The sequence below is a fragment of the Malurus melanocephalus genome, unplaced genomic scaffold, assembly GCF_030028575.1.
Source record: "Malurus melanocephalus ecotype Western Australia unplaced genomic scaffold, MMel_1.1 scaffold_575, whole genome shotgun sequence".
Taxonomy (NCBI): domain Eukaryota; kingdom Metazoa; phylum Chordata; class Aves; order Passeriformes; family Maluridae; genus Malurus; species Malurus melanocephalus.
The window spans coordinates 332,342-359,333 of NW_026623807.1; the positions used below are offsets into that span (position 1 = coordinate 332,342).

The 26,992-nt window shown below is 51.3% G+C and overlaps 1 protein-coding gene across 2 annotated transcripts in view; it reads left to right on the plus strand.

Annotated features, from left to right (window-relative positions):
- The first annotated feature begins 3,847 nt into the window (after positions 1-3,847).
- Positions 3,848-26,992, plus strand: part of ARID1A (AT-rich interaction domain 1A) — a 55,921-nt gene continuing 32,776 nt past the window's right edge. For both annotated transcript variants that reach the window (XM_057382588.1, XM_057382589.1), the window contains exons 1-3: positions 3,848-5,296; positions 25,664-25,876; positions 26,505-26,987. In XM_057382588.1, coding sequence (XP_057238571.1) covers positions 4,202-5,296; positions 25,664-25,876; positions 26,505-26,987 — 1,791 coding nt within the window. In that variant the 5' untranslated portion in view covers positions 3,848-4,201. The remainder of the gene's footprint in view (positions 5,297-25,663; positions 25,877-26,504; positions 26,988-26,992) is intronic.

Below are 26,992 nucleotides of genomic sequence, written 5' to 3' on the forward strand. Positions count from 1 at the left end.
ACGATGAGCGGGGGCTGCGCTCCCGCGTCCCTTCCCCTCCGCGAATTCCGCTTCGCTTTTTCCTCCTCCTCCTCCTCGCCGGTGCTGCTAAAATAATGCATTTCCTCGAGTCAGGCCGAGTCCACTTTCCTGCCTTAAAATGCATCCAAAGTTTCGCAGCTCGCTGTCAGATGTCAGCAGCGGGGCGGCCGAGCCGGGGGCTCGCTCCCTGCCCGAGGGAACCCGGCGTGGGAAGCACCAAAACCTTTGGAAAAATCCACGCCTGCCTTTGAGCTGCTGCACTCGGCGAAGGGACACGGTTACCTTCGGCAGGCACAGCCATTGTGTCTCCCCAGAAAGGGAGATTATACAATATTTTAGCGTTATTTTTTAAGTGGATAAATGAGCGTTGTCTCGCATGATGCCCAGCAAACAAATAATTCAAATAATGTCAATGCCAGTGGTGATGGAGCCACGAGGACAGTGCTTAACCCAGATACAACAGCAGCTAAAACACTGCAAGGAACAGGCTGCGCAAATATAAACATATTGACAGGAAATGTGATTTTCTTTAGCGAAAACCCTCTCAGACGAGCTGAGGTACAGCCAATAACCCTCCTGCCTCCGCTCCACCTTTTGCAGGGCGCTCCATCAATTCTAAAGATGTGTCTCTTGTTCTCGGGTCCAGCGTGCCCATCTCAGCGCTCGGTGCGATGGAAGAGCATCCTTCCCCACACAGCTCCTGCCTAGGCTGAGCTTTGCTAASACTTTATCTCGGCAGCCGCTCCCGATTCCGGCAGCCGGGATCCAGCGCGTGTTTGCAGCCAGGGAAAGGCTGGATAATGATAACTTGTGTGTGTGTGCGAGCTGAGCCCAGGCAGCGCTGACTTTAGTCCGGTTTCCATGTCAACGATTCAGTCCATATTTGCCATCACACAGTTGGCAGAGCCCGATTTTTTTTTTTTTTCCTGGAGGGGGGAGACACTACTCCTGTTTCTAGTACTCTAATCTAGACCAGGTTTCCTAAACCGCCTTAGCGCTGGGTTAAATGGCACGGCCACCTTCATGAAGGAGACTTCCAGTCAGGAGGAGGCAGCGCGGTGGTGGTGGCCTGCAGTGCCATGTGAGCGCTGCTTTTCCAGCCTATCTGAAAACAGAGCAGCCGGGCTGGACTAAGAGAAGCGTGTTCTGCACTTGGGGACACGGACAGGGCAGCACTGCGAGCGGGGATGGCTCCGGCTGCCAAAAGAGAGCGGGGAAAAGTCACTGCTGGCCCCATGGATGAGCCCGGGATGACGGGACTGGCAGGAGGATTTTCAGCTCTTAGGTGGCAATGTTGTTAAGAGCTGTGCTGTCATCTGCTTCCCAGTCCTCATGGCTGGGAATTCATTGAATGCCTCAGTATTGAGTAAAGTGCCAGGGCCTCATTGATGAGGCGTATTCCAAAATCTGCTGCAGCTTTCACAAACATTTGGTAAAGTGAGTGTCTCCTCATTGTGTGGGTGGCTGGGGAATCCAGGCTGCTTTTCACATTACTATCAACACTGGGTTTCACAGKCTGACATAGTGCTCCTTGAAGGGGCTTCCAAAAGATGGACTCAGGTAGAGCGGTGTGAGCACGGGATCTTTGCCTGCGTGTGCCTGAGCTGCTCCCGAAGGGAAGGGAAGGGGTTAAACTTTTGGTGATGCTCAGTGAGCTGCTGGGGCTTTGCTCCCTGGAGGAGATGAGCTTTAGGGTTGGGGAGATGGAGATGGTGCTTGAGATGGTTCATGGATTAAATAGCTGAATTCTGTCCAGTCTGTGCTTTTCAAAATTTAGTACAAATGAAGAGTGTTTTGGTGCTCTGGGGCACCATGGACATTAAAAAAGCCACTATGCTTCACTTGTGAGAGTCCAGTCCAGTATTGGAGAAGCTTCTTCCTCTTCTTCGTCTTTCCAAAAACCAAGATTTCATCAAATAACTCCTCTGAAGTATATAGAACAATTTTTGTTCTAGCACATTCCACAGTTTCCAAACTATTCTGAAGAAGAATATCYTGGTGTTTTTGCTCTCTGTGGTCCACACACATCTCACTAAAGCYGTGGAGCCTCCCATGTGAGATTCCAGCATTGTACTGGGGCTCCAACTCTTGKGAAGGCCTTGAGTGCTATCACAATACCAATATCATCACTTATTACCTGTTTTTTCCTTTCTCCTGCTGTGGAGAAASACTGACCAGCCAAACATTGGATGGGATCAGTTCAACTGTGCAGGCTGTGAAATGGCAAAGGTGCTTTGTTCGGAGCCTGAGGGGCACTTTATTGCTTTAGAAAATGTTTAGAATTTTGCTGTTTATCGYCATATCCCGCCTCCCCTCCCACTTTCCTGCTTTGGAATAAACCCCTTTGTTCCACCACCTGCACTCTGGATGATAAATATTTTATATTATAAGTTTTATAACGAGTGTGAGGGCTGAGTTGATGTCGGTAGACACCGACACCTTCACCTGATCCCCAYGGTGCTGGCAGGGACTCAGTTCTGCTGCCCAAGGCTTCGCCTCCTTCGCTGGACTGGTGTTTGCCCAGTGCCACCAGTTTCAGTGGGATTCTTTGTGGTGTGTCCTGCTGGGTGCTGGGGCTGAGCCCTGTTTGTTGTCACTGCACAGGGGTTACTTCTGCCACATTATCTACTCTGTGGCGATGTTCTAAAATGGCAGCCTCAGACCTCAGAGTCAATTTTGGCTCTCCACCCACTGTTTTCTGATGTTTTCTCTCATCTTAAAGTTGTATTTACTCCAACTTCACTTTTCCAAGTATTTCCATATTCCAGAGAAACACCAGTATGGGGGACCCAGGCCTGACCTGTACCATGGCTATCATTTGTACCAGACAACTGTGTCCTAATTTCTAAGAACTTGGTGTTTATAACCCCAAAACCTCATCTTTTTGTCCCTCCCATGCCCTGCTGTAGCCGCACACCATCTGAAGTCAAACAGGCAGGTTTGGCCCCCTGGCACAGGCCTGGCTGTGTCCAGGACAGAGCTCAGGTCCATCCCTCTCCTTTCCCCGCTCTGCCAAGGCCTCGGGGATGGAGGAGGTGGAATTTGGGTCTGAAAGGGTTGCAGAAGAGCATGGCCTAATTCCCAGTTCACCTCTTGACAGCCGGGGAGCTCCGGCACGGCGTTGGGCTCCGATTGCCAGCGCATCCTGTCCCATTGCCCAACGTGTTGTGTCTAGACGCGCTCAGGTGGTTTTGGAKCTGGGAATTGCTGGTTCCGTGCCCACCGCCCTCGCCTTGGCAGGAGCGGGGAGCCGGACTTTTCTTGGATTGTCCGCGCGTGCAGTCACAGCCCTGGCGCGCCGCCAACGCCTTTTCCAGAGGGACACGGCCAAGCGGAGAGGAAATGACAACCGCTAACAGTTCGCAGAGGGCTTAATTCTAAATGGAATTTCTAGGGACAAAGAAGAGGCGCTTCGGTAACCCACGGGCAGAAAGCCACGCCGAGCGGCCAGCACGGCCCCGGAGGGCTCCGGCCGCGGGACATCGCCCGCTGCCCCCGGGGAGCGGCCCGGGCGGCTCCGGCCGCGGCGGGGGAAGCGCTGCCCCCCGGCCCCCGGCTCCGCCGATCCGCCGCGGGTTTTGCGGGCGGCAGCTCCGCGCCGGCGGCGGCCGGGGCCGGCCCGCTCCTCCTTTGTGACGGGGGGGAGGCTCCGCTCCGGGCCGGGCTGCGCTCCGCTCCGGGTTTGGCAGGCGGCCGCGGCGCTGGGTAAAATGGCAGCGCTGAGCCTCGTGTCGGACTGAGCCCGCTCGGCCGAGCAGAGTCGGAGCTCGCCCAGCCCGGCCCCGCCGCCGCTCGGCCCCGCTCCGGGGACGGCGCCCGCCCGCCCGCCGTGTCCCCCCTCCCTCCCTCCCGCCTCTCCCGCACCGGGAGCCCCGTCCCGGGTCCCCCCCCACCCCCCCTTTCCTCCTCCTTCCCCCCCACTCCCTCCTCCTCCCCTTTCTCCGCCGGCTGCAACCGAGGAGGTACAGCGGGGCCAGGCCCCGGGAAGCCCAGCCCAGCGGAGCCCTCCCCGCCTCGCCGAGCAGGCCGGGGGGGAATGAGCCCCCGCTGCCCTGAAGAGCCGCCCGCCGCCGCCTGAGCGGGGAGAGCAGAGCAGCGAGGCCTCACGCCGGCCGGCCAGGCAGGGAGCAGCTCGGGGGGACCGGTCCGGGGGGGTGGCCGGGCGGGGAGGGGGGGGATCATGGCCGCTCAGGTCGCCCCCGCCGCCGCCAGCAGCCTGGGCGCCCCGGCTCCATCCGAGCTGAAGAAAGCGGAGGCGCAGCAGCGGGATTGTCCCCCGGAGGAGGCGGGGGGTGAGGCGGCGGCGGCGGAGCGCGGCGAGAAGCAGGCGGAGAGCGAGGGCCCGTCGGGGAAGGAGCTGCAGGACGGGGCCGAGAGCAACGGAGGGGGCGCAGGGGCCGAGTCCGACCTGAAGAGCTCGAACGGGAACCCGGGCCCCAGGCCCGCCGCCGCCGCCACCCTGAACAATAACCTCCCGGAGCCGCCCGGTGGCGGCGGCGGCGGCAGCGACGGGGTGGGGGCGCCGCAGCCGCCGCCGCCGCAGCAGCAGCAGCCGCCCCCTTCCCACCCGGCCGCCTTGCCCCCGCCAGCCTACGGCTTCGGGCAGCCCTACGGCCGGGGCGCCGCCGCTGCCTTCCACCAACATGGCGGACAACAAAGCCCTGGCATGGCAGCGCTGCAGAGCGGGGGCCTGGAGCAGAACTACCCGGGGCCGGCGGGAGCCCCCGCGGGGCCGCCCCCTCCGCAGAACTCGCACGGCGCCGGGGCCGAGCACGGCTTCCCCAACCACCAGTACAACTCCTACTACGCGGCCGGGCGCAGCGCCGGCTCCTACCCGCCTCCCCCCCAGGCCTACGCCCTGAGCTCCCCCCGGGGCTCCGCGCCGCCGGCCGCCAAGTCCCCCGCGGCCGCCGCCGCCGCCGCCGCCTTCCAGCAGCAGCAGCAGCGCTTCGGGGTCATGGGTCCCTCGGCCGCCGGCGGCGCGGGAGGAGGGGGCACCACCCCGCAGCCCACGGCCACCCCCACCCTCAACCAGCTCCTCACCTCCCCCAGCTCCGCCCGCGCCTACCAGGGCTACCCCGGGGGCGACTATAGCACCGGGCCGCAGGACGGGGCGGCCGCCGCCAAGGGCGCCGCCGATATGGTCTCGCAGTACGGCGGGGGCAGCGGCCAGGGCTGGGCAGCGGCCGGAGGGGCCCCGCCGAGGAGCCACCACGCGCCCATGAGCCCCGGGAGCAGCGGCGGCGGGGGACAGAGCCTCGGCAGGAGCCAGCAGGTACCGGCCGGGGGGGTCGGGCACGGGGCCGGGCCGGGGGGCGCGGGGCTCGGGGGGCTCGGGGCGGCGGCGGCGGCTCTCCCCCGGTTCCCCCCGCCGGGCCGGCGCTGCCGGGCGCTGCCATTGTCTGTGCTGCTCGCTCGCTCTAAAATGGCTGCCTCGCCGCCTTCCCTTCCTCCTCCTCTCCGGCCTTTGTGCGGGGCTCCCGGGCCGCCGCCGCCGCGCTCCCCGCCGCTCCGGGGGGCTGTGCCGGGGGGCCGCGGGCCGGGGCGGGCGGCGAGGGCTCGGCGGGGCCGGGAGCGGGGGCTCGGAGCGGCCAAGGGCGCGCCCGGGAGGACGCGTGGCCCCGGCAGCGCCGCCGCCTTCCCGCGGCCCCGCCACCCCCGGCACAGCCCCGGGGGGGTCCCGCGGGGTCCGGTGGGGTCCGGTGGGGTCCGGTGGGGCGGGCAGGACCGCCAGGGGCCGGCGGGGCCGCGGGGGCAGCGGGGCGGGCGGAGGGGCCGCGGGCCGGGGCGGGAGCGCTGCCGGGGAGCTGGGCGATGGGAGCAGCGAGTGCGGATCGCTTGGGTTTGGGATTTGAATTATGGAGGTAAAATCCTTCTGTCAAAGCCAGGAGACAGTTGGTCTTAGGTTGACATCCCATCTGTGATCTGATTGGCTCCCCATCCCCTGCTCTTGGCCATTTATAATTGCCTCTGATGTAATGGTACAACCATCCTGATGAGCTCATAAACTTCCACACTCGCCTCCTCCTCCGCCAGCCCCGGGACGGGGCAGCCCCGCGTCCCCTCCGCATCCCCCGGCGTGACCTTGAGCCCCGCATCCTCTGCCCCGTGCCCCGGACCTTTGTTTGTACCTTGGCTTTATTTTCCTTGTGCTGGTGGATTCAGCCTGGCATAGAGTCCGTGTTGTCGGAACGGTGGCGGGGCTGCTCCGCACAATGGGCTTGCTGTTTATTTTGGTTATGTGACTTTCCCCTTGGTATAAAAGATTTCTTTGATGGATCTGAGGATGCGTTTGTTCCTGGCTGGTTTTGGCCCTTTTCAAAACGGGGGCTGTTTGGGTTCTTTATTAGATGGGAGCATGTGGGGGGTTCTGGGGTGTGTTACAGCCTAAAGAAGGGAAAAAATCCCCAAACAACCGAACAATCAGAACCAAACTTGAGGCCACAATGCTGAATTTGGTCATTTACCAAGAATTACCAACTTATATTTAACAGAACTGTGCTACAGGACAGGAGCCTCCAGCTGTGCATCTTAGGGCACGTTTTGACTTATTTTGAGTGGGAACTGATGTGTCTCCTTCCCCCCCATAAATACAGGCACTTCCCAGAGATGTTCAGGTGTTCTTTGTGGTTGGGCTCAGCAATGTCACAACTCTTCACTCTTCCAAGGAGTGAAACTGGAAAAAGCAAGCCTGAGGATTATCTTTATTGTTGTATGAATTCCTTCTTTGCTGGAATAGGAATGGGCAGGAAGCATGCAGAGGAGAAAGCAGTACAGCATCAGACATTTTAGATCTGGGGAAAAGAGGTGCTGGTGTCTTAATCTGAAAGCCTTGATTAAAACCAGGTTCCTTTCTGTGTTCAGACTTCCATCTCCAAGGCCTGGGTGGCCTCGTGCAGGACTAAACTTCCCTTTTCATTCTGTGTGCTTTGCTCCAACTTCAGCCGGGCTCTGAGACATTTGGTACCACAGAGGGTGATCTGCAGCCTCCACAGTTTCCCTTCTTGCTCAGGATTTCTCCTGCCCCGATCTGAAACCACCCAATTGTTTGTTCCTTGATTACCAAAGGATTACCATTGTCTGCTGCAGCACCTTGAGTGGCTTTTCTGCTCTCAGGTTGGAATTTGTGCTCTCCCAGAGAGGGGATCTTCTCTGCTGGGGCCACCAAATGTCCCGTGGTGACTGGAGTGAGGTTGGAGCATCCTCAGATTTCAGATTTCAGCTATTTGGAAATAGGGCCATGTGTTCCATGGATCCAAGTATCAATCACTTACTTTGTAAATCCTGAAAAATCTCAATTAGTTAAAATGTATACTAAAATACAGAGATAGGTTGAACTTCTCATGCAGTCACTTCTGTCACTGTTCTGGTACAAACTAYTCAAAGAAGCTTATTTTGTCTTGGAAAATAAATTTCACTTAATTCCACAAGCTGCTGACACAGTGAATTAATAATACCTGAGTAAGTAGTCCCATAAAGTGGAATTATTAATGAATAGTTGTTCTGAGAATTAGTTGGACTTGAGATAGGACAAATACTGAATGTAAAAGGTAAACCAACAACTCCTTCACCTCAAAAACCAAATGACTTTTTCCCCCCAGTCCTTTTTGTTGCAAGGATTATTGGACTTAAACTGACAATTCCTTTTTTCTGCCAGAAAAAGAAAAGAGCAGACATATCTAATGAGAAAAGCTTCCACGTGTCATCTGTGCTGCCCACAAGAAACAGTTGATTAATAATAATAATAYTCCAGCCCTGAATTACAGCCTCCTGTGCTGTGTGTTCTTAAATTCCCTGGATCAGGAGAATTTMAAGCTTTGTGTCTTCTCTTTGTCTTGCACAGCCTGAGCAGAGCGGGTTCTTCCCACCCRACTCTGAGAAACTCGGGGAGAGCAGAGCAGAGAAGAAAAAAAAACCTCCAAAAACCTCCCGGGAGCATCTCCTGGGGACAAGAAAAAGGATGTGGGAAGAATCTTTGGGAATGTTGGGGTCCCTGCTTTGGGATGAGCAGCAGGATGGTCCCTTCCTTCCCGGGACTCTTTAGGAATTTTGGGCGATGCCATCACGAGGTTTCATCACTTTGCTCCTCAAGGAAGGCCAAGGGATTTCAAAGTTKTTTGGGTGGAATATTCCCTGCAGTSAGAGGAGCGAGTARTCACCCCACAGAGTTACTCAGGGGTTACTCCTGTGTGTAACCCTGCACCCCCAGCCGGTGCTGAGTGGAGCCCAGGGAAGGTGAGGATGCTCCGTGTTTTTGTGGTGTTTGCAGATGACTTTTCTGGGGAGCACAGAGCAGGATCAAGAGATCAGCATGGCTGATTTGCAGCCTGTGGGATCAGAAATCCCTGGCTGGATGTGGGAATGATTTGTAAGAAGCCAGGCCTGGGATCCTGGTTTTCAGTTTTTCCAATTCTCCCATGGATTTGTTTCTACCTGCTTCCCCTCAGAGTGTGTAACAACTCTTAATAATACACCAATTTTCACAGTGTCTTGGGATTTGGAGAAAACTCCTTGAGAGAAGGGACTTCCTGCCTTTAATAGAGGGGCATTTCTCAGGCTTTGTCTCCTGTAATGGGAGAACTCTTTGGATCACATTAAACATTGACATCCTGGATAACCTCCCCATAGGTGCCCTGGCATCTCAAGGCCTCTGTTATAAGTTCACTGAAAGCAGTTTTAAAATCATGTGTTAATTTAAAAAAAAAAAAAAAAAAGCTTTCGGGCCTGTTGCCATACAATAGCTATTTTTTGTTGACTTAAATTTCGACTTTAGTAGCAAGTGAGGCATGGAAAACGTTGTTGGAAATATGGTTTTTAAACTAAATTGGCACCAAATGGCTCTGTASTGCCAGTGAGCTGTGATATCTTGGAATGGGAGACTGGGACCTGGCTCCTCTTGGCTCATGATTTTTTTCTTGCTTTGCATTGTAATGTCAGGAGCCCTTGAGTTCTGTGTTGTGCACTGGAGCTTTCCAACAAAAAGGAGAGTGATGCATCTCCTTTTCTCTGAATGAGTGATTTTAGAGCTTGGCTGGTTTAGAAAACGTAGGAAAATGGTGTTACTTTGATGTTGTTGGTAAAATCGTGTTAATTCTGGTGTGAACAGTAGAGGTTTTGCTGCTTTATCTATTTTAAACTGTCTGAACTAAATCAGGAGTTGCTGATTCTCCTAAAAGCCCTTTTTTTTTCTGCAATCCCATTTCCCTGGTGCCCAGTGTGTCCAGACAGGATGTGTGTGGGTACAATCCTCACTCTCAGTTGGAGTTTTATTCTTCCCTGCCCTTATCACCAGCAGTTTACTGGGAAACTTGGGACAAACCACTTGATTGTTGTGGTGAAATGGGGTTAGCAAGGCTTGCAACTGCTTTTTATGAACTTTAATTGAGTTGCTCTGTGCATCCTTATTTATTATCTGAGGGGATAATAAATATTATTATTTATTTATTGAGGGAGGGGAGGGTTTCTCCTTTATTGTGTCTCCCTTGTGATCATTTTGGTCATTTCAAGACAAAAATTTGGCTTCTGGAAGGTTTTATGTTTGATTTTCAGGCCTTTTTTGGGGGATAGAATATTTAGTTGTTTCAGGAAACTGTCCAGTTTAATTCCCTTTACCTGCTACAACTTCTGTTTCCTGTTTCTGAAAACAGAGGAAAACTTCCTGTTTTCCCTCAACAGGCAGGCAGAACTTCTTCCCTGTTCTTAAATAATATTAGAAACTGGGGTGGGGGAGGCATGRCAATCAAATGTTCTGTTCCATGGCTGTTTTCTTGGTGTGTTTATAGAGCTTTGGGTTTTTTTGTTGTCTCATTGAAGGGCTTTGGTCAGTGATTGCTGTTACAGATTTATCCCACCTTCCATCAGGGCTGTGTTAAAAATCCCAGCAGCTTTATTTCAGTGAGAAAAAAGTGTCTAAAATTGAGCTTAATAGTACAGCTGATGGTTTTATCTGTTACCTCACACACGACTTTTCCACCACTTTTCTCCCTGCTCTTTTCAACTTTTCCACCACTTTTCTCCCTGCTCTTTTCAAAGGAATGCCACCAACTGGAAATCCATCTTTTACCCTCTTAATCTGTGCCCTGGATAATTAAAATATCCGAGGAGAAAATGTCCTTTGCAGCTCTTTCTCTGTGTATTTAAGTTTTCTAGTCTGTCTGATTTCCTCTTTGAATTGCAATTGGTGTGTGATGGATTATTCTGGGAGAACTCCTCAGCAATGCCATTCCCAGTTCCAGGAATGCTGGAAATGCTTGAGGAGCAGCAAAACAGAAACCGAAGGCAGCAAACGTGGTTGGGAGGAGGAAAAATATAAACTTGTCAGTGTTTAGCCACTTGCTTTTCCTCTGGAGGGGTCCTTAAACCATCAGCAGTGGTGGAAAACAATATTTCCCCTTTTGTTCTGGTGGGAGAGAAAGGAAGGACACATTCCTGCTGGGAAAAATGTTTTTGAGAAGACTTACGAAAGTTTTTTCTGTTGTGTGCTGATGGCAAAAGTTCATTCTTTAATTTATGTGTGTGCAGTGGGAAAACTGGGCTGGATGTCTGTTAGGCAGAGGCATAAATCTCCAGCTGGAGGTGAATGATGGGTGGGATTGGGAGGAAAAAGCTGAGTTTTGGTGGGATTGGGAGGAAAAGGCTGAGTTTTGGTGGGATTGGGAGGAAAAAGCTGGGATTGGGAAGAAAAAACTGGGATTTGGTGGGATTGGGAGGAAAAAGCTGAGTTTTGGCTCATGGGAACAGAACTGCCTGGGCCGTGTCCGGGTCCCTCCTGCCCGGTGGCACCAGAGGAGCTGCTGCCTTTTTGCTTTTCCCTGGAAAAACAGGGAAGTTCTTCACCTGGAGATAAAACCAGGGGTGCTTTTGGGGGGCTCAGGGGGACCACGCTGTGAATTTGGTTATTCCAGTCCCAAATGTAACCTCCTCTTTGCTGCTTGTGGTTCTTTAGGGCTGAAGTTCTGTAGGAACTCTCTTTGGGGCAGCCTTTTATTTCATTCTGTGAAGCAGAGGTGGATGTGGGGTCTGAATTCCCACACTGAGATGCTGCTGTAGGAATTTTGGGAAGAGCTGAAGGCACCAGGGCTGGGAGGGGTGAGGGTGGAATGTGGATCCTTTAAAGCTCTGATGTGCTCTAAGGTGACACAGCTCCACTCCCAATTCAGATCCAGACCCTTTTAATGCAATTCTGGGCTCCAAGCAGCACCCAGGCCTGCCCTGGGAGCAGAGCTGGAACAGGAGGAGCTGCTTCTCCCAGGACTCAGCTCCTGTACAGATTTTACCAGTTCCATCTCCTAATCAGACGTGGATTAATCACATATTAACATATGGATGAGGGAGGGGTTCCCATTCCTGTCTCTTCTTCACCTGCACTCCCAGTGTTGGAACTCCTTCAGTCCAGCATTCCTGAGGATTTTCTGCATCAAAAAGAGCATTTCCACATTTCCCACAGTGTCTTTCTGAAGTATTTCTGAGTTTTAAGTGACAGCTCAGAGAGTATTTACACAACGTGGGCATGAGTTTTCTGTAGTGAAATGKAAAGGATGCTGCATAATGACAGGTAAACTTAATAAAAGCTGTTTCAGAATTTCTCAGCACTTTTTTTTTTTTTGCTTTAGGTGTTCAGAGTAAAATGTAGCTGGAGTCTAATTTCTAATAATGTTCTTTTTATTCTTCTGGGAGAAAAAAGGGACAGTGTGTAGGATCAAATAAAGAAGGGGCTTGGTTAATTCTGTTAATACGTTAAAGAAATATCTTTATGAGAGGCAGAGAGAGTGTGTATGTCTTAATTCCTATGAAATTCCCRTGAAAAATCAGTTTGTGTAAATAACTCCAAAAAAAACTGCCTCTCCATTGCAGTTATTGGCATTTCATGTGATAACCAGCATGTCATTATTTCCTTAAGCCAGCTCTGGTAATTGAAACTCTTTCAAGGACAAATTCAATTGCTATTAACTTTCTTTTTTTTTCCTTTTTTTATTTTTAACTTGAGTAGCTTCCTCTTTCTCCTGGATAATTAACATTAAACCTAAATTGGTGTGAAAAGCCCAGGTTAGATGTGGGCAGTGGTTTTTTTGGGAAGGATGACACAGAGCCCATGGTTTGTCCTGGTTTTGTGGGTGTTTTGTGGGGAGGCAGAGGGGACCAAAGGTGACTTTGGGGTGTGTTGGGGACATCCTGGGACAAGGCAGCATTTCTGTGGCTGCGGGTGGCCCTGACTTTCTGCCTCTTATGACTTTCCACCCTGAGAAATTCTGTGACTCTTTTCTCAAAGAGAAGTTCTTGGAGCTGGGAGGGCTCTGGAGTTTCCCCCCTCTCGAGGAGGATTAAAAAGTTAAAGAAGTGCTTTCTCACTTGTGAAATTTCATTCAGGTTTGACTAAGAGAAACCCTGAAAATTATAATTTTTTGTGATGTCAGCGGGTCCTGGCACCCAACCTGTGCCCAGGCAAGGAATATTTGAAACTTGGGTCAGGGTCAGGGTCCTGCTGCACCCTTGGGTGGGGGGTCCTGGATTTTTGGGGGTCCTGCTGCACTCCTGGATTTTTGGGGCTCCTGCTGTGTCCCTGGATTTTTGGGGGTCCTGCTGCACCCCTGGGAATGGCTCTGCTCAGGGCCCTTCCAGCCCTGGACAGGATGCACACAGGGAGAGGGATCTCCTCTGGAAATGGCCATTCTGGTTTGGGTTTCAGCACTGAATTTGATCATTTTGATCAGGAGAAYGGGCAGTGGGGGCTGTGCTGCCTGACAGATCTCACTGTTGGTTCCTTGCCCGTGTTGGGTGTTTGCTGGTGATGTTTTCCTGCTTGAACCGAGGTCTGGGTGTGAATTGGGAAGGTCCCCAGGTCCCCCTGTCTTGCTCCAGGGTGAAATAGGGGGAATATTCCAGCTCCAACCCCTTAATTGAGTGTCTCGTGTCCTGATCTCCCCAGGAACAGGGAGCAGAGGCAGAAATGCACAATAATCTGCTCCTAACRTGTGCCTTTGTGCCTGTCCCCTTTTTTGAGATAAACTCCCAGGATAGGTTACACAATGTCTCCTTCCATCCAGTGCTGGGTGGGAATTGTGGTGGAGGGGTTGGACTGTCCTGCTTTGGCACCTGAACTCTGCCAGATCCTGGGCTCACTCTGCTCCCTGGGATCCTTCCTGCAGCCTTGGTTGGAATTCTGTACTTCAGAACAGTCCCATGATGGATTTAAAGTCCAAATGACTGTAGGACTATGCACCCTGTGCGAGTTTAGGACGAGAGTCTGCTATTCATTAACTCTGTGTAAATAATTAAACCAGTGCCAGGCTAGAGGTGGTCTCCCCTCAGCCCTGCTCCTTGGGAAAGGCTTTGAACAAAAGTTCTTACCTCAGTGCAGGAGATCCATTGAAACAGTGAAAGTGCTGGAATTAGTTAAAACTTGATTTTCTTTTCTCTTTAAATTACCTTTGRCTTTGGGGCTTGCATGGCTAATCAAGGAAAAGACTTCCCATTCAAGGCCAGTTTACTGAGTGTGATCACGTGTTTTACAAACTGCCTTTTTATGTGCTGTGCCTGCACGTGTTGTCTCAGTGTTCTGAGCAGTCCTGCCCCTCGGACTGCCTGGGTGGGGCAGGTAATTTTTTTATTATAAAATAACCCAAACTCATTTTCTAACTGTTCTGTAGGGCACTTGTGGTGATTGCAGTGCTTTGGATCCCCTGGGAAGGACTCGGGGCAGCTGCTGGGTATGGCTGAGTTGAATATCAATTTTTAAAAAAATTAGATGTCAATAATTGGACAGTGTTTTGATATGAGGTGTTTAAATATCAAAGTATCTCAAAATGTTTCAGGCAATCGAGGCAGAGCAGGGATTTTTCCATGTTTTGGAAGCCTTTGTGAGTGGAGAGAGGTGCTCAAAAGCCCAGCTCAGATCCCTCAGTGCCCTCCCTGCTGGGTCAGACTTTCTCTCTGGCCATGGATTTACACCCAGAACAGTTTCCACAGGATCACAGCTTGGAAAGATCTGGAGATCCAACCCAGTCCAAGCCCCTGGGCAGRCAGGGTCACCCAGAGCAGGTGACACAGGGACARTCCAGGTGGCTTTGGGATGACTCCAGAGGTTTTCCACCCTTATGAAGGGTTTGTTTTTGTGTTGAGGTGGAACTTGGTGTGTTTTGGTTTCTGGGCACTGCTGAACAGAGTCTGGCACCTTCCTTTTGACATTCTCTCTGCTTTAAGGAAAAACCATTTTGATGGAATTGTGGTTTCCAGCAGCCTTTGGGGAGAATGTGGCTCTGCTGGAGCACCTTGGTGGGGAGAGAGTGTTGGCATAAAACCCACTCAGATTGTGCTCTGGAGGGGGAGCAGAAAGCCTGACTGGCTGCTGGTGTTCTTGGGTGTGCAGGGGACACTGAGAGACTGATCCCATCCCAAATTATCCTATCCCAAATTATCCTATCCCAAATTATATCTGTACTCAGAAGATGTTCCTGAGCCCCTTCCTGCTCGGCTCACAGGCCATGACTGCGTTGCAAAAGCTGGTTTCCACATTAATTGTGATTGATTACCTTGCAATCTGGGACAAGATTTCCTTTGAAAAGCTATRTGCTGATTTGGTGTCAGGAATTAAAATCAGATGAAGTGATTAGTGTTCTATGAAACATCCCAGAGCAATCGAGTGCTCCGTGTTTTTCAGCTGTTTTCTGGCCCTTAACCCTTCCCTGGCTCCTCCTGCTTGGAGYGAGGTGTAAATCTGTGCCCATGCTCAGGTGAATAACTCACCAGGGTGTTGTACACGAGAGCCWGGTGGGATTTATTTGCTGCTAAGGATTTCCTGGCTTTAGTGATGGATGTGGAACGTGTTGGAAGTGCACTGTGCCAAGGCCACGCAATGGGGAGCAGAATTAAGGTGAGCTTTCCATCAGATCACTCTGAAACAGCAATAAACTGCTCCGAGTTGTCACTGCTGTCAAGGTACACTCATGTCTCATCTGCCTTTCCTCCTAGGAGTTGTCTCMCAGTTTCTTGTTCTACCTGTTCCTGGAACCAGGGAAGGCTTTGCAGCGTTGGCTGTTCCTCCTCCTCCCCCCATGGCATTGGCACAGTTGGGAATTTTTGTATCTTCTCCCCAGCTGCCAGCACACGCTTCTCTTAACTCGCTGAGCAACTCCCCACGTTGTTCTTTCTCCTGGAAGGAAATCTGGATTTTTTTTCTGGGTGTAGATGAAATGAAAGCCCAAGGATAGATGTGAGCGTGGGGCAGCAGACCCAGGCTTCAGAAATCACTGTAAGCAAGGCCTGGTGGGCTTTTTAAAAAAAAAAAAATTGCTAGTATTTTTAAATGACAATGACCTTGTGTCACTTGTGGTCTGTGTGTAATGAGCCAGAATCTCGACATCCATGGTTTGGTGAAGGCTGCAGGAGTGTGTTCTCTGCTGTCTGGAGCTGCCTTGGCTGCAGCTCCCAGTTCTTTGCCCACGGAGATTTTCCATCTCCCCCATCCTCCTCTTCCCAAGGCAGCACCACAGCCCTGCTTTGCTGGATGCAAATAGCTCCTTTGGGTGTAAATACTGGAGATTGCTGGTGGCTTTGCTGTAAAGTTACCCAGCCCATCCTCAGTAAATGCAGATGGTAACTTGTCATTACTGCAATTTTAAATATTTTTGGTTCCGTGGAACTGAAGTGGAGGCTTGAAGGTTGAATTTTAAGGCTAAAATAAGAGAAGGCTCAATAAAATCCRTAAAAATAGCGCCCAAATTAGTCAGCTGCTGTAATGACAAGGGAAATAAAGTAACTTTTCAGTTTGCTRTTAGCACAACAAAGCTTTGCTACCTTGTTTCATGTTGGATACAAACTTTGTGGGGTCAGGAGGGATGGGAAGGTGTTTGGGATTTGCTGAGTTGTTTCCTAATGAGGTGTCACCGGGGCTGATACTGGTGAAGGTGCTGTACCCAAGGCTTGAGATGCTYTGGGAATAATCAGTGATCTTATCCCAACCTGGCTGGGACAGGGCTGTGCCACATTACCCCATCCAAGGCAGGGCTGATGTCCCTGTGGAGCTTTGGGCTGGAATTGGAGATTTGGGAGGGTGTGATGGAGCACAGGGGTTTGTGTTGGCATCGATTGCCTCTCTTCCACAAACTCATCCCCAGCTTCTGATTCCTGGGATGATTTGGATCTTCCATATCTCACAATTTTGAATAATTTCAGTCATTCTGCAGGAGCAGGGAGAGGCTGTGTGAGGCTGAGACAAAGCTTGGAGCAGCTGCAGGTCCCAACACGCAGCTCCTGGAGAAGCTGAGATGGAGCTSTGGATGAGGCACCTCCGAGAGCTGCAGCTCCAGGGATGAGCTCTGTGTCCCCTCCCTGGTGGAGCTGAGGTGGGACTGAGGAGATTTGGGGTCATTCAGATCCCAGGAGGCTCCCCCAGAATGCCCATCCCAGCGTGGGAAGGGTCATGGAGTTTGCCTGTCCAGTTGGGTCTGTTCAKCCGCTGTTTATTCTGGTGTAAAATGAGACAAATTTGCAAAGTGATGAGATATTCAAATACAGATGGAGCTTTCAGACACACAAGTGGGTAGAAACCTGTGCTGCTGCATTTTACAGATGAAGATTTATCGGGAAAGTGTTCTTAGAAAAGGAGAGCCAGGAGGCTGTGCTGGAGGTGTTTTATCAACTCCAGAGTGTGCAGCAGCACCCTCAGATTGGTGTGCAGAAAGGGTTCTTTGTGAGTTGATAAAACTCCCTTTATTTTAGAAAGTAAACTCCAGTGAGTCCTTGCATTTGGCTCTTCCTTCAGACCTCCAGTTCTGGAAAACATCCCTGGTGTTCAGTAGCAAAATCCATCTGTCCATGAGAGCAGCAGGGCTTGTTTTAAAGGACAGGGGTTACAGGGAATTGTGTGGCTGACTGGAGTCTGCCCCAGGTTGCAGTGTCTGGCAGGATTTACGGGGTGTTCAGAGTTCCCAGTGGTGTTTGAGCAAAGGTTTGGGACTCACTGATGCTGTGGAGCTCCCACTCCTCACAGTGAGATCACTGAAACTGTGCTGACACCGAGTGCAATTCTGCTCCTCCATCCCAGCCCTTCCTCCCTCTGCTTTTTTTATGCTTTGCTYTTGGCCCTGTCCCATTCTTGTGGTACAACATGAGCTCGGTTGCTCCTTCCAGCGTGGAAGCCGGGCTGGAACTGGACCCAGTAATGAGACATTTGAGTGTCTTTTTGTTGAATTGCCTCCAGTTCATTAGAGCAGAAGTAGGAGGTTGGCTAAACTTAAAGTCGGATTTAATATTCAGGAAGGAAGTTTCTTTCTATCTTAAAAGGAGCAGCACCTCATTACAACTATCACATGTTGCTTGGGATCATCTCCCGTGGAGCTCAGGCACAGTTTTCTTTACATCTCAGTGTTGCTTGGATTTTTGGGAGGAGTCAGCAGCAGCATTTGGGGAATCCTGGGGCGAGCTGGTTAAATAATGTGCTTATAAAGTAAGTTGAAGTCTGACAGGGAAGGATAGTTTGTTACCTAATTATTTGGATTTTAAATCCAAGTCAAAATTATTGGAGAAATTATACAGGGATCACACAGTCTGAATAGCTGTCTGACCCTCATGGCCTGGGAAATGCCTGAAAATGTCACTGGTCATCAGCTATTGTACAGTAAYCATAATCCTTTGTTAATTTTGAGTGCATTTTAGCAGGTAAATGGTGTTTGTTAGAATGTCCTGCCATGGTGTGAGTTGTTGAGATGGACAGAAAGGGATTGAGTTCTCTGGTTGTTGATTTTCAGGGGTGGAGGATCCCTTGTGCTGGATCTGAGTCTGCACACAGGAGAGGTGTCCATGGGCAGTCACTGTGGTGTCATTGCAGGTTTGGCACCTTCCCACCCACCTTTATTTTAATACAATAAAGAATAACACAACTCTTGTACTTGGGCATGGACATTGTTGGGTTATTTCCAGTGAGGATTTGAAGGTGACTCTCATTTCACTTCCCCACCACATCGCCTTCTGCTGATTGGCTTCTCTCAGGAATAAAATGTTCCATAATGATACATCCTGTAATCAAAACTCTGGTCAGTTTTAATCAATTAGAAGAATATTAGTAAGGGCTGTGCTTTGGAAAGTCCTCTGAGATGTGTGGACTGGGCTCTTGCTGAGAAACGTTAATGGATAATTACTGGATTGTGTTTAGCAGGGAGATACAGGTCACAGGGAGAAACTCGCTCATCTTCCTTCCTACAACTGAGGAGCTGCATTTACAGATCTCCCCAAAGAAAGGGATGCAATAAATGATCAAGGAAGGGATAAACATTGAGCAGGGCAGATTTTAGGAGCTMCAGAGAGAAGCAGGTGGCTGAAGTAATGTGGAAAGAGTCCTGTTCTCCTTCTGTGTTGGTGTCATGAGCTCGTTCTGAGGTCTGGGTGTTAGCAGAGCTTTAGAGGAATAGAAAGTATCTCGGGTCAAACTSTGACCTACTGGAAAAAGTCAGAAGAAAAACCAGGTTCTTTCTGGTTGCGGAACTGAAACTGTGGAGCAGAGGTCATTTGTTTTGGCAGCCAAACTTAATTCAGCATTGGCCATTGATAATGAGATGATGATGCATCACCTCCTGGTTATGTGTCCAAATCCAAGTTAGATTCTGGGATTTGTGGGGGCGAGGGAGGAGTTTTATTTCTCTGTAGCTCTGTAAAAATGGATTTGTCCTGCAAGTTTCCAAGGCAGGAGCATTTGTAACCCTGTGCTGTGTTCCAGAAGGGAGGTTTTGGCACTCCAGGCTTATGGGTGTGAGTCAGAACATCCCCTCCTGTTTCCTGCATAGAGTGGGGTTCCTGGAGTGATGGTGCTGCCCTGGGGGAAGGCAAAGAGAGTCCCTGCACCAGTAGAGCTTGGTGTTCTGCCCTGTTTGTGCTGGGGATGAAGGAAGTCGATGGATTTCTCAAGTTTAGAAAGGGAGGGGAAAAGCAAAAAAGGAACTGCATTTCTGCGGTGATGTTCGCAGAGAAACAGGCTCGTTGTTCACACTGGGAGTTGGTGGGTACACCTCATGCAGGGTTTATTACCATGGTGTTTTCTTTTGGGGGCATCTTCATGTCCTGCAGGAGGATCTTTATTTTAACTTCAGCTTCTCCTGAGCCTCTTCTGTCCCTCTTGAAAAGCAGACCACCATGGGAAGAGAAGCATCAGAGCATGACCCGGGCTATAAAAGGCAGCGAGTTCAGGCCAGGCTGTTGACCTCAGCACAGCCAGTTGCACCTTAAATAGATCAGATGAAAGCGTTCCCCACTGCAAGGTGAGCTGGGTTTGCTCCCAAATGAGGGCACTTGTGGGGCTGTGAGCACTCCTCCGGCTGTGGAGGAGTTGGAGTTGCTGTGTGTGGAGTTTGGGAAGACACAGAGGGGTGTGAGAGTGTCTGAAGTGCAGTGACCAGTGCACAGTGGGGTTTGCTGCAGCCTCCTGTGTTGCCCATTGGGTTTTGGTGTGTCCCTGTCCCCATTAGTTCTGTTCTGGGGTGGATGTTGTGGTGTTGAGAGGAGCTGCTGCTGTGACCTGTGCAGTCACCACAGCCTGGCTGCTTCTGGTGCATCTCCAGGGCCTCGTGCCAGCTTTGGGCAATGCCTCCCTGTGTTTCATGAGCCCTGTGCTTTGTGAGCTGGTACCATCACACCAAAATCACCCGGGAAATGGGGCCTGACTTAGCTCTCACAGTGCCCTTGGAACGTGAAAATAGGGCAGAGCTTTGGTTTGGGACGAGGGTTCAAAGGTGGGAGGTCGAATCCCTCATCTGCCTTCTACCAGACCCACATAGAAGGGGCTCCAGGGGCAGGTGAGCAGTTTGTCCCTGAGCTGTGGGATGTGTTCACCATCACTGGTGCTGCTCAGGATCATCCCAGCCTGGCCCCTTCCACCTCGCTCTGGTGGCCAGAGGTGGTCAGGAGCAGCTGCCATGTCCCCCTGCATTCCCTGGTCTCCTCTTTGGAGCTCAGCAGGCACACCATGGTTGTTGTTGCTGCTGCCATGTCCCCTGCATTCCCTGTGCTCCTCTTTGGTGCTCACAGGCAGACCATGGTTGTTGCTGCTGCCATGTCCCCCTGTGTTCCCTGGTCTCCTGTTTGGTGCTCAGCAGGCACACCATGGTTGTTGTTGTTCCCATGTCCCCCTGCATTCCCTGGTCTCCTCTTTGGAGCTCAGCAGGCAGACCATGGTTGTTGTTGTTTCTGCCATGTCCCCTGCATTCCCTGGGCTTCTCTTTGGTGCTCACAGGCACACCATGGTTGTTGTTGCTGCTGCCATGTCCCCTGCATTCTCTGTGCTCCTCTTTGGTGCTCACAGGCAGACCATGGTTGTTGTTTCTGCCATGTCCCGTTGCATTCCCTGGTCTCCTGTTTGGTGCTCAGCAGACACACCATGGTTGTTGTTTCTGCCATGTCCCCTGTGTTCCCTGGGCTCCTCTTTGGAGCTCAGCAGGCACACCATGGTTGTTGTTGTTCCCATGTCCCCTGCATTCCCTGGTCTCCTGTTTGGTGCTCAGCAGGCACACCATGGTGGTTGTTGTTCCCATGTCCCCTGCATTCCCTGGGCTTCTCTTTGGTGCTCAGCAGGCAGACCATGGTTGTTGTTGCTGCTGCCACATCCCCTGTGTTCCCTGTGCTCCTGTTTGGTGCTCACAGGCAGACCATGGTTGTTGTTGTTGTTCCCATGTCCCCCTGCATTCCCTGTGCTCCTCTTTGGTGCTCAGCAGGCAGACCATGGTTGTTGTTTCTGCCATGTCCCCTGCATTCCCTGTGCTCCTCTTTGGTGCTCAGCAGGCAGACCATGGTTGTTGTTGTTGTTCCCATGTCCCCCTGCATTCTCTGGGCTCCTCTTTGGAGCTCACAGGCAGACCATGGTTGTTGCTGCTGCCATGTCCCCTGTGTTCCCTGTGCTCCTGTTTGGAGCTCAGCAGGCAGACCATGGTTGTTGCTGCTGCCATGTCCCCTGTGTTCCCTGTGCTCCTGTTTGGTGCTCAGCAGGCAGACCATGGTTGTTGTTACTGGGTCCCCTGCATTCCCTGGGCTCCTCTTTGGAGCTCAGCAGGCACACCATGGTTCCTGTTGCTGCTGTCGGGTCCCCCCATCTGTTTCTGGCCCTTTCTGGCATTCCCAGCACAGCTCCAAGCCATGGCCAGGGATTCCSAGCACAACCTTCCTGGCAGGAGTGGCGTGGCTTTGCTTTTATGCAGATTAGCCATGTGCTTCTCACTTCAAGGCGTTCCACAGGAAAAGACGTTTCCTGTGTTTGGTTCTGGGTGGGCGGCTCCGGCTCAGGGCTGAGCTGGGCTTGGGAGAGGGATTAGAGTCCCCTTCCACCTCCAGCGCTACGTCACCACAACACAACCACACGCGCTCATACTGTTGGTGTCATTCATTCAGTGCCAAGATTGCTTTAAAAAATTCCCTTGGCCCCAGTTCAAACAGGAGTACAGCTGGGATGTGTTAGATTTTAGGCAGTCTGCCCTCAATTTGAGATGAGTTATAAATAGCAGTGCCGACTTCCTTAACTACCACTCTCCGAGGTAAAATGCAGGTTAATGACTGTGGGAATCAATTAGGGCTTCTCTCGGTTAAACAGCCAGGAATGCTTTTTATTATTATTTTATCACAAAAAACGGACAACAGAGCTGGGCAGGGAAAGATTTCAAAGCCAAGGTGAGAGCTTAGGGCTCTTTTCGTATTTTTTCGACCTTCTTATTTTTTGGGGGTCAGCTGAAGAAACCAGTTGTGGCCAGCACCCACRTTTGCCAATAATTGAATGATGCTGATTTGAAACTGGAGAGTTCAGTAAATKATTCTCTTCCTTTTCTTCCTCTGGCCTAATAAAATATAAATCTGTAATAAGGTAATGGGAAGGTCAGAATTTCATTTTTCTGTACAGCTGTGGAGGGTTTGGCTCTTGCTTCCAAAGTGGGATTTGCCTCTTTCCTTTACTGGTTTTCCTGACAGGACCAATAGCAAGTCCCCTCCAATTTAACCAAGCTATTCATTCAAGAGGCCAAATTTCTCTTYTGCYGAACAAAATCTGAAAAGAATTGTTCATGGAATCCTCTTGTCTGCTTAAAGCTTTTTTTGTTTCTTATGGAAAAGCCCCGGTGTTGTTTGGAAGAAGAGCTGGTTTCACTGCACTGCCTCATTATAGGGGCCTGACACCCTTCACATCACACAGAGTGATTTGAAGAGCTTTTGAACTCGGCAATTTAAGCTCACTCTGGGCTTGCTGTTACAAACTCTTAGTCTAGAGATACCTCAAATTTTCCCCAAAGCTCTGCAGTTTCTCTGGAGCATGGGTTTAGGGTCGTTCTCTTKGCACACCAAACCACACAACTTTGTTTTTGGGAGTTTGACTGGTGGCAGGACAATGTTTTGCCAYGCTTTGGTACTTACTGGTGTTATACAACAGCAGAGATAGTGGGATTGAGGGAGAATGGAAGCAATTTCTATGAATGCAGGGAGTGTAAGCAGGGGGTCTGGACTTCAGTGATCAAGGAGCAACACTTTCTCTCAATTATGTCTCTCTGTGGCAGGGCCTTTGCTTTTGAAGTGTAATCACAGTAATCTACTCCTGTGGTTTCCTATTGAAAGGATTTCCCATGTATCAGCCCAGAGAAGAATTTCCAGCCTTTTGCAGTCGGGGTTTGGTATTTCCTTATTTATCCTGACATGTTCTTGCTTCCTCCCAGCATCCCCATCTCATGTGGCACTGGTGTGCAAAGGGGTCTGCTCCTCCCAACATCCTCACCCAAACCTTGCATCAATCCCCTKTTTTTGAGGCATAGGGGGTTAAATTCCCTAAAAGGGTTGAGGCATGGCAACCCTGGGGAGCACGAATTAGCCATGCTACGAGTCAGGAGTGTGTGTATGAAACAGTTCCTTCATTAGGGATTAATTGGCGTTTACATTTCTCCTGCTAATAGAATTTTATCCGTAAGGCTGTGGTTTTGGTGCTCTTCATGTTTGTTTTTTAGCACTCTCTCTGTGCTAGGCCTGCTGGAAGGGTGGCAGTTTGAGGCACATTGTGTCCTCCTACGCTCAGCAGTCAAGGTGATGACTTGGTCACATCCTGGAGAGATGTTTGGGGTTTGTGTTTTGGGTTTTTTTTCTTCTCTCTTTCTCTTTTTTTTTTTTAATGTCTGCATAAACAGTTCCAAATGTTTCTTGGAAGTTTTTTAGTAGTCATCATGCTTCCTGTTGGAGTCATGGAAAAGTGAATCTTCACCTTGTTTTCTCCTCCCTGAAGAAATGGTTGGTGTTGTGGGTGACCACAGACAAGAAAATCAGTGCAGGGGTAGCAGCATGTRGTGTGAGTGTATTTAAAACAAAAAAAAACCCTGAAAAATAATATATTTGARAAGCTGCCATTGGTAGCGGGCTGCAAAGGTGAGTTACAGCTGGGAGGAAACAAGTAACAAACGGAAAAGATGCTGAAATATTGAGTCAGTAAGAGCAGAGCTGCACTTTGTCAGGTGGAAGGAAGGATGTGTGTGTTTGGGGTGCTGAGAGCAGGCTGCAGTCTAAAGCCAGGGCTGGAAAGCTCCTGGTGGTGGCCCCGTTTTTACATAGCAAAGGAGAGAATGTGGGCAGGGAGGAGATGGCAGCAATGCAAGGGGATACCCACAAGGCAAGGCTTGGGAAGATGTAAACACAATTTGCATCCTTGAGGCTGTATGGGAGCTCCACATGGGTGCTCCATTCAGGACTGAGGCTCTCAGGGTTCCAGCAGAGCCTTCAAAGATCTCTTTTTTCTGCCCCCATGAATGGGAGCTCCTTTTTCAGAGCTGGCACAGACCCTGTGTGGGTGCCTGGCGTGGGCTCTGGGCACAGCATTCCCAGGGCAGGCATTTGGGGCTTCCTTCCTGCAGCCTCTGCCCGAGCTCCTCCCCAGCTGCAGCATCTGGGAGAACTCAGACATAAAACATGGAATGAAACTTGTTGAGAATTGGTTTGGTGTCAATTGGATGAGTGTGGGAGGGCATCCAGAATCCTCCTCTGCAGGGAGAGTCAGTGCCGTGCTCGGGGTCGTCTGGGAGCAGCTTCTGGGATGGCAAACGCTGTGTTTGAGAGGATTTGGCTTTCCCGAGCCTGCCCCAGCTCCAGGAGTGTCTGGGCAGATTCTCAGGCACAGGATGGGACTCTGGTGGTGTCCTGGGCAGGGCTGAGGGTTGGATTCCATCCTGGTGGGTCCCTTCCATGGGTGTCCCAAAGTGGGGCAGAGCAGAGCGCTTGGACCTTGTTCTCCATTGATTTGTGCCATATTGACACAAATTTCTCTGAGAGAGCCCTTTTCCCAGCAGCTGGTGCMTTTCTGCCATCCCCTTTCAGTCCCAGCCCCAGCAGAACCCCATGATCATCCCGTGGTGTCCCTGTTTTTGGGGTTGAGTCTCCCTGGCAGCCACACTCCGCACACAGCTGGGCACACAAATGTGTGCTGGGGCTCCAAGCTGTGCTGGCTGCTGGGGAAGGCTTTTCCCAAGTTCAGCAAGAACTTCATTACCCCCCAGGAGGGTGGATTCTGCAAACATGGGTGAAATCCTGCTCTGGTCTCTGTTCTGTGGGGTTTCCAGGCAGAAGCCCATGTGGTATTGGTTGTGCCAACCTGCAGTGCCACTCCTGGAGCACCTGAGCTCAGCGAGAGGGTGAATCTGCACAAACAGCACCAATAGAGAGTCCATTGTCATGGTGATCTGTGGAAAACCTCTCACTGGTATTAGTTAGGTCACCAGGAGCTCAGGGCACGATTCCCATTCAGTCCAAGGATTGGGGGTTAAGGACTGTGCTGGGATTCATTTAGAGGTCACCGTGCCAGAACAGCCCTTGCCTGAATGGGGGAATAGCTGCCAAGATGAAAAAAAAAACATTTTGAGGTTTACAGTGCTGAGGTTTATGGTGTTTTCAGGAAATTTGATTGACTATTCCTAAATCGTGGCTTCAGGCAGGGGTAGCACAGATGAAGAAGTCCAAGGAAAGTTGCATTTATTCACTCATCTCATTGTGTCTGCTCCAAAGCTCAGGGACCTGACTTTTGAGGCTGACAGATTTTTTTACGTGCATCTGAATAAATTTGATTTAGAAACTCGTTATTCTCCAAAAGGCAGCAGACACAAAGCACATGTAAAATAAGAAAGCAAAAATGAAACTGCAGTCTTGAAGACTGTGGATGTTGGTGGCACTGCCCAGTGTTACCACATCAGTGTGCCTTAATTGAAATGCATAAGTGTAAATTAACAGCCTGTAGTGTTCKGGGAGACCTTGTTATATGTGAAAGAAGCAGTGTTTCTTGTGAATATTCAAATTYTCAGCCTAAATTTACCTTGTCATGGATTATCTGGACATCAAACCACTGCCTACAATGGGGAAAAGACACTTAGACTGATAATKGATCTTCTTTAATGATCCTTCCCCCATTCTTCCCTGTCCTGCTATGGGAGAGATGTCAGTATTGGATGAGTTCTTGGTGGATGGTGGGTTTGGAAGGGCAGCAGGAATCCTCTGGAATTCCACGTTACAGCGTTGGGATTGGCACCTGGGAGGAGACAGGGGAGCTCCTCCTTGGTGCTGAAGTTTTCTCGCGGTGTTTTTGGGCAGTTAAAATGTTTAAATGAGCGATTGCTGTGTGCCTGGGATGGTGCCTCACGTGTCCCACGTTTCTTTGCAGCCCTCGAGCCCGATGGATCAGATGGGGAAGATGAGACCTCAGCCGTACGGAGGGAACAACCCCTACACGCAGCAGCAGGGCCCTCCGGCGGGGCCGCAGCAAGGACACGGCTACCCCGGGCAGCCCTACGGCCCCCAGACCCCRCAGAGATACCCCATGGGCATGCAGAGCAGGGCACAGAGCACCATGGGCAGCATCTCCTATGCACAGCAGGTACRGCTTTGCACAACTTCCTTGGCTCTTACAGATGGGACGGGGTGAGAGGTTCAGCCATGGCTCCTCCAGCCAGGCTCAGTTCATCCTGCTGCATTTCTTCAGGCTCTGCTTTATACCCACCTGCATCCAGATGGGGTTGATACCCTCAGCAGCAGAGCAGTGAATCCAACAAGGGAAAAATAAATAGCAGGGGAGGGAGATCCTCTTTCTGCTGTGCTGTGTTACAGACACAGCTGTTCTTTGCACAAGAAATGACTCCAGGTCAGTTTTGGCTCATTACATGATCCAAGTGGCGCCTGCTGGACTGTTTGCAGGATTCAAAAGGCAATTTCTTTTTCTTCCTGTTGGAGCAAACAGTCTTTCCATTCARTGTTACTTTTGTTGAAGGGTGGTCAGATAGGGATCCTTAAAAACTTAGCTGTGATGCCTGTTAAAACTTGGTTCCTGCCAAGAATAATGTCACACACGAGTGACTTCTGCTGTTGTCTGGGAAGTACCTAGGTGGTGGCATTTCTAGTGCATTACTGCTGTGCACAGGTTTGTGAAGTTCTCCTTTTTGGGCAGAATCTCTGTGTATGTATTAGGAGGGTCACAAAGGTATTTCTAACTCCTCTCTCCCGTGCAGATGCCTCCGTACGGGCAGCAGGGCCCCGGCGCGTACGGGCAGCAGAGCCAGAGTCCCTACTACAACCAGCAGAGCCCTCACCCGCAGCAGCAGCAGCAGCAGCCCCCGTACTCTCAGCAGCCTCCAGCACAGACCCCTCACTCCCAGCCCTCGTACCAGCAGCAGCAGCAGCAGCAGCAGCCCCCGGCGCAGCCATCACAGCCCGGGTACCCTCAGCAGGCAGCGCAGCCACCCAGCCCGTACCCGCAGCAGGCACAGCCCCCGGCACAGCAGCATCCACAGGGCCAGTCCCCGTACCCTCAGCAGCAGCAGCAGCAGCAGCAGCAGCAGCAGCAGCAGGCACAGTCCCCGTACCAGCAGCAGCAGCAGCAGGCACAGCCCTCAGCGCCCTCAGCCCTGGCACAGCCGTCCTCATCGTACCCAGCGGCACAGCCGCCGCCACAGCCCTCGGCCTACGCCCAGCAGCGCTTCCCCCCGCCTCAGGTACG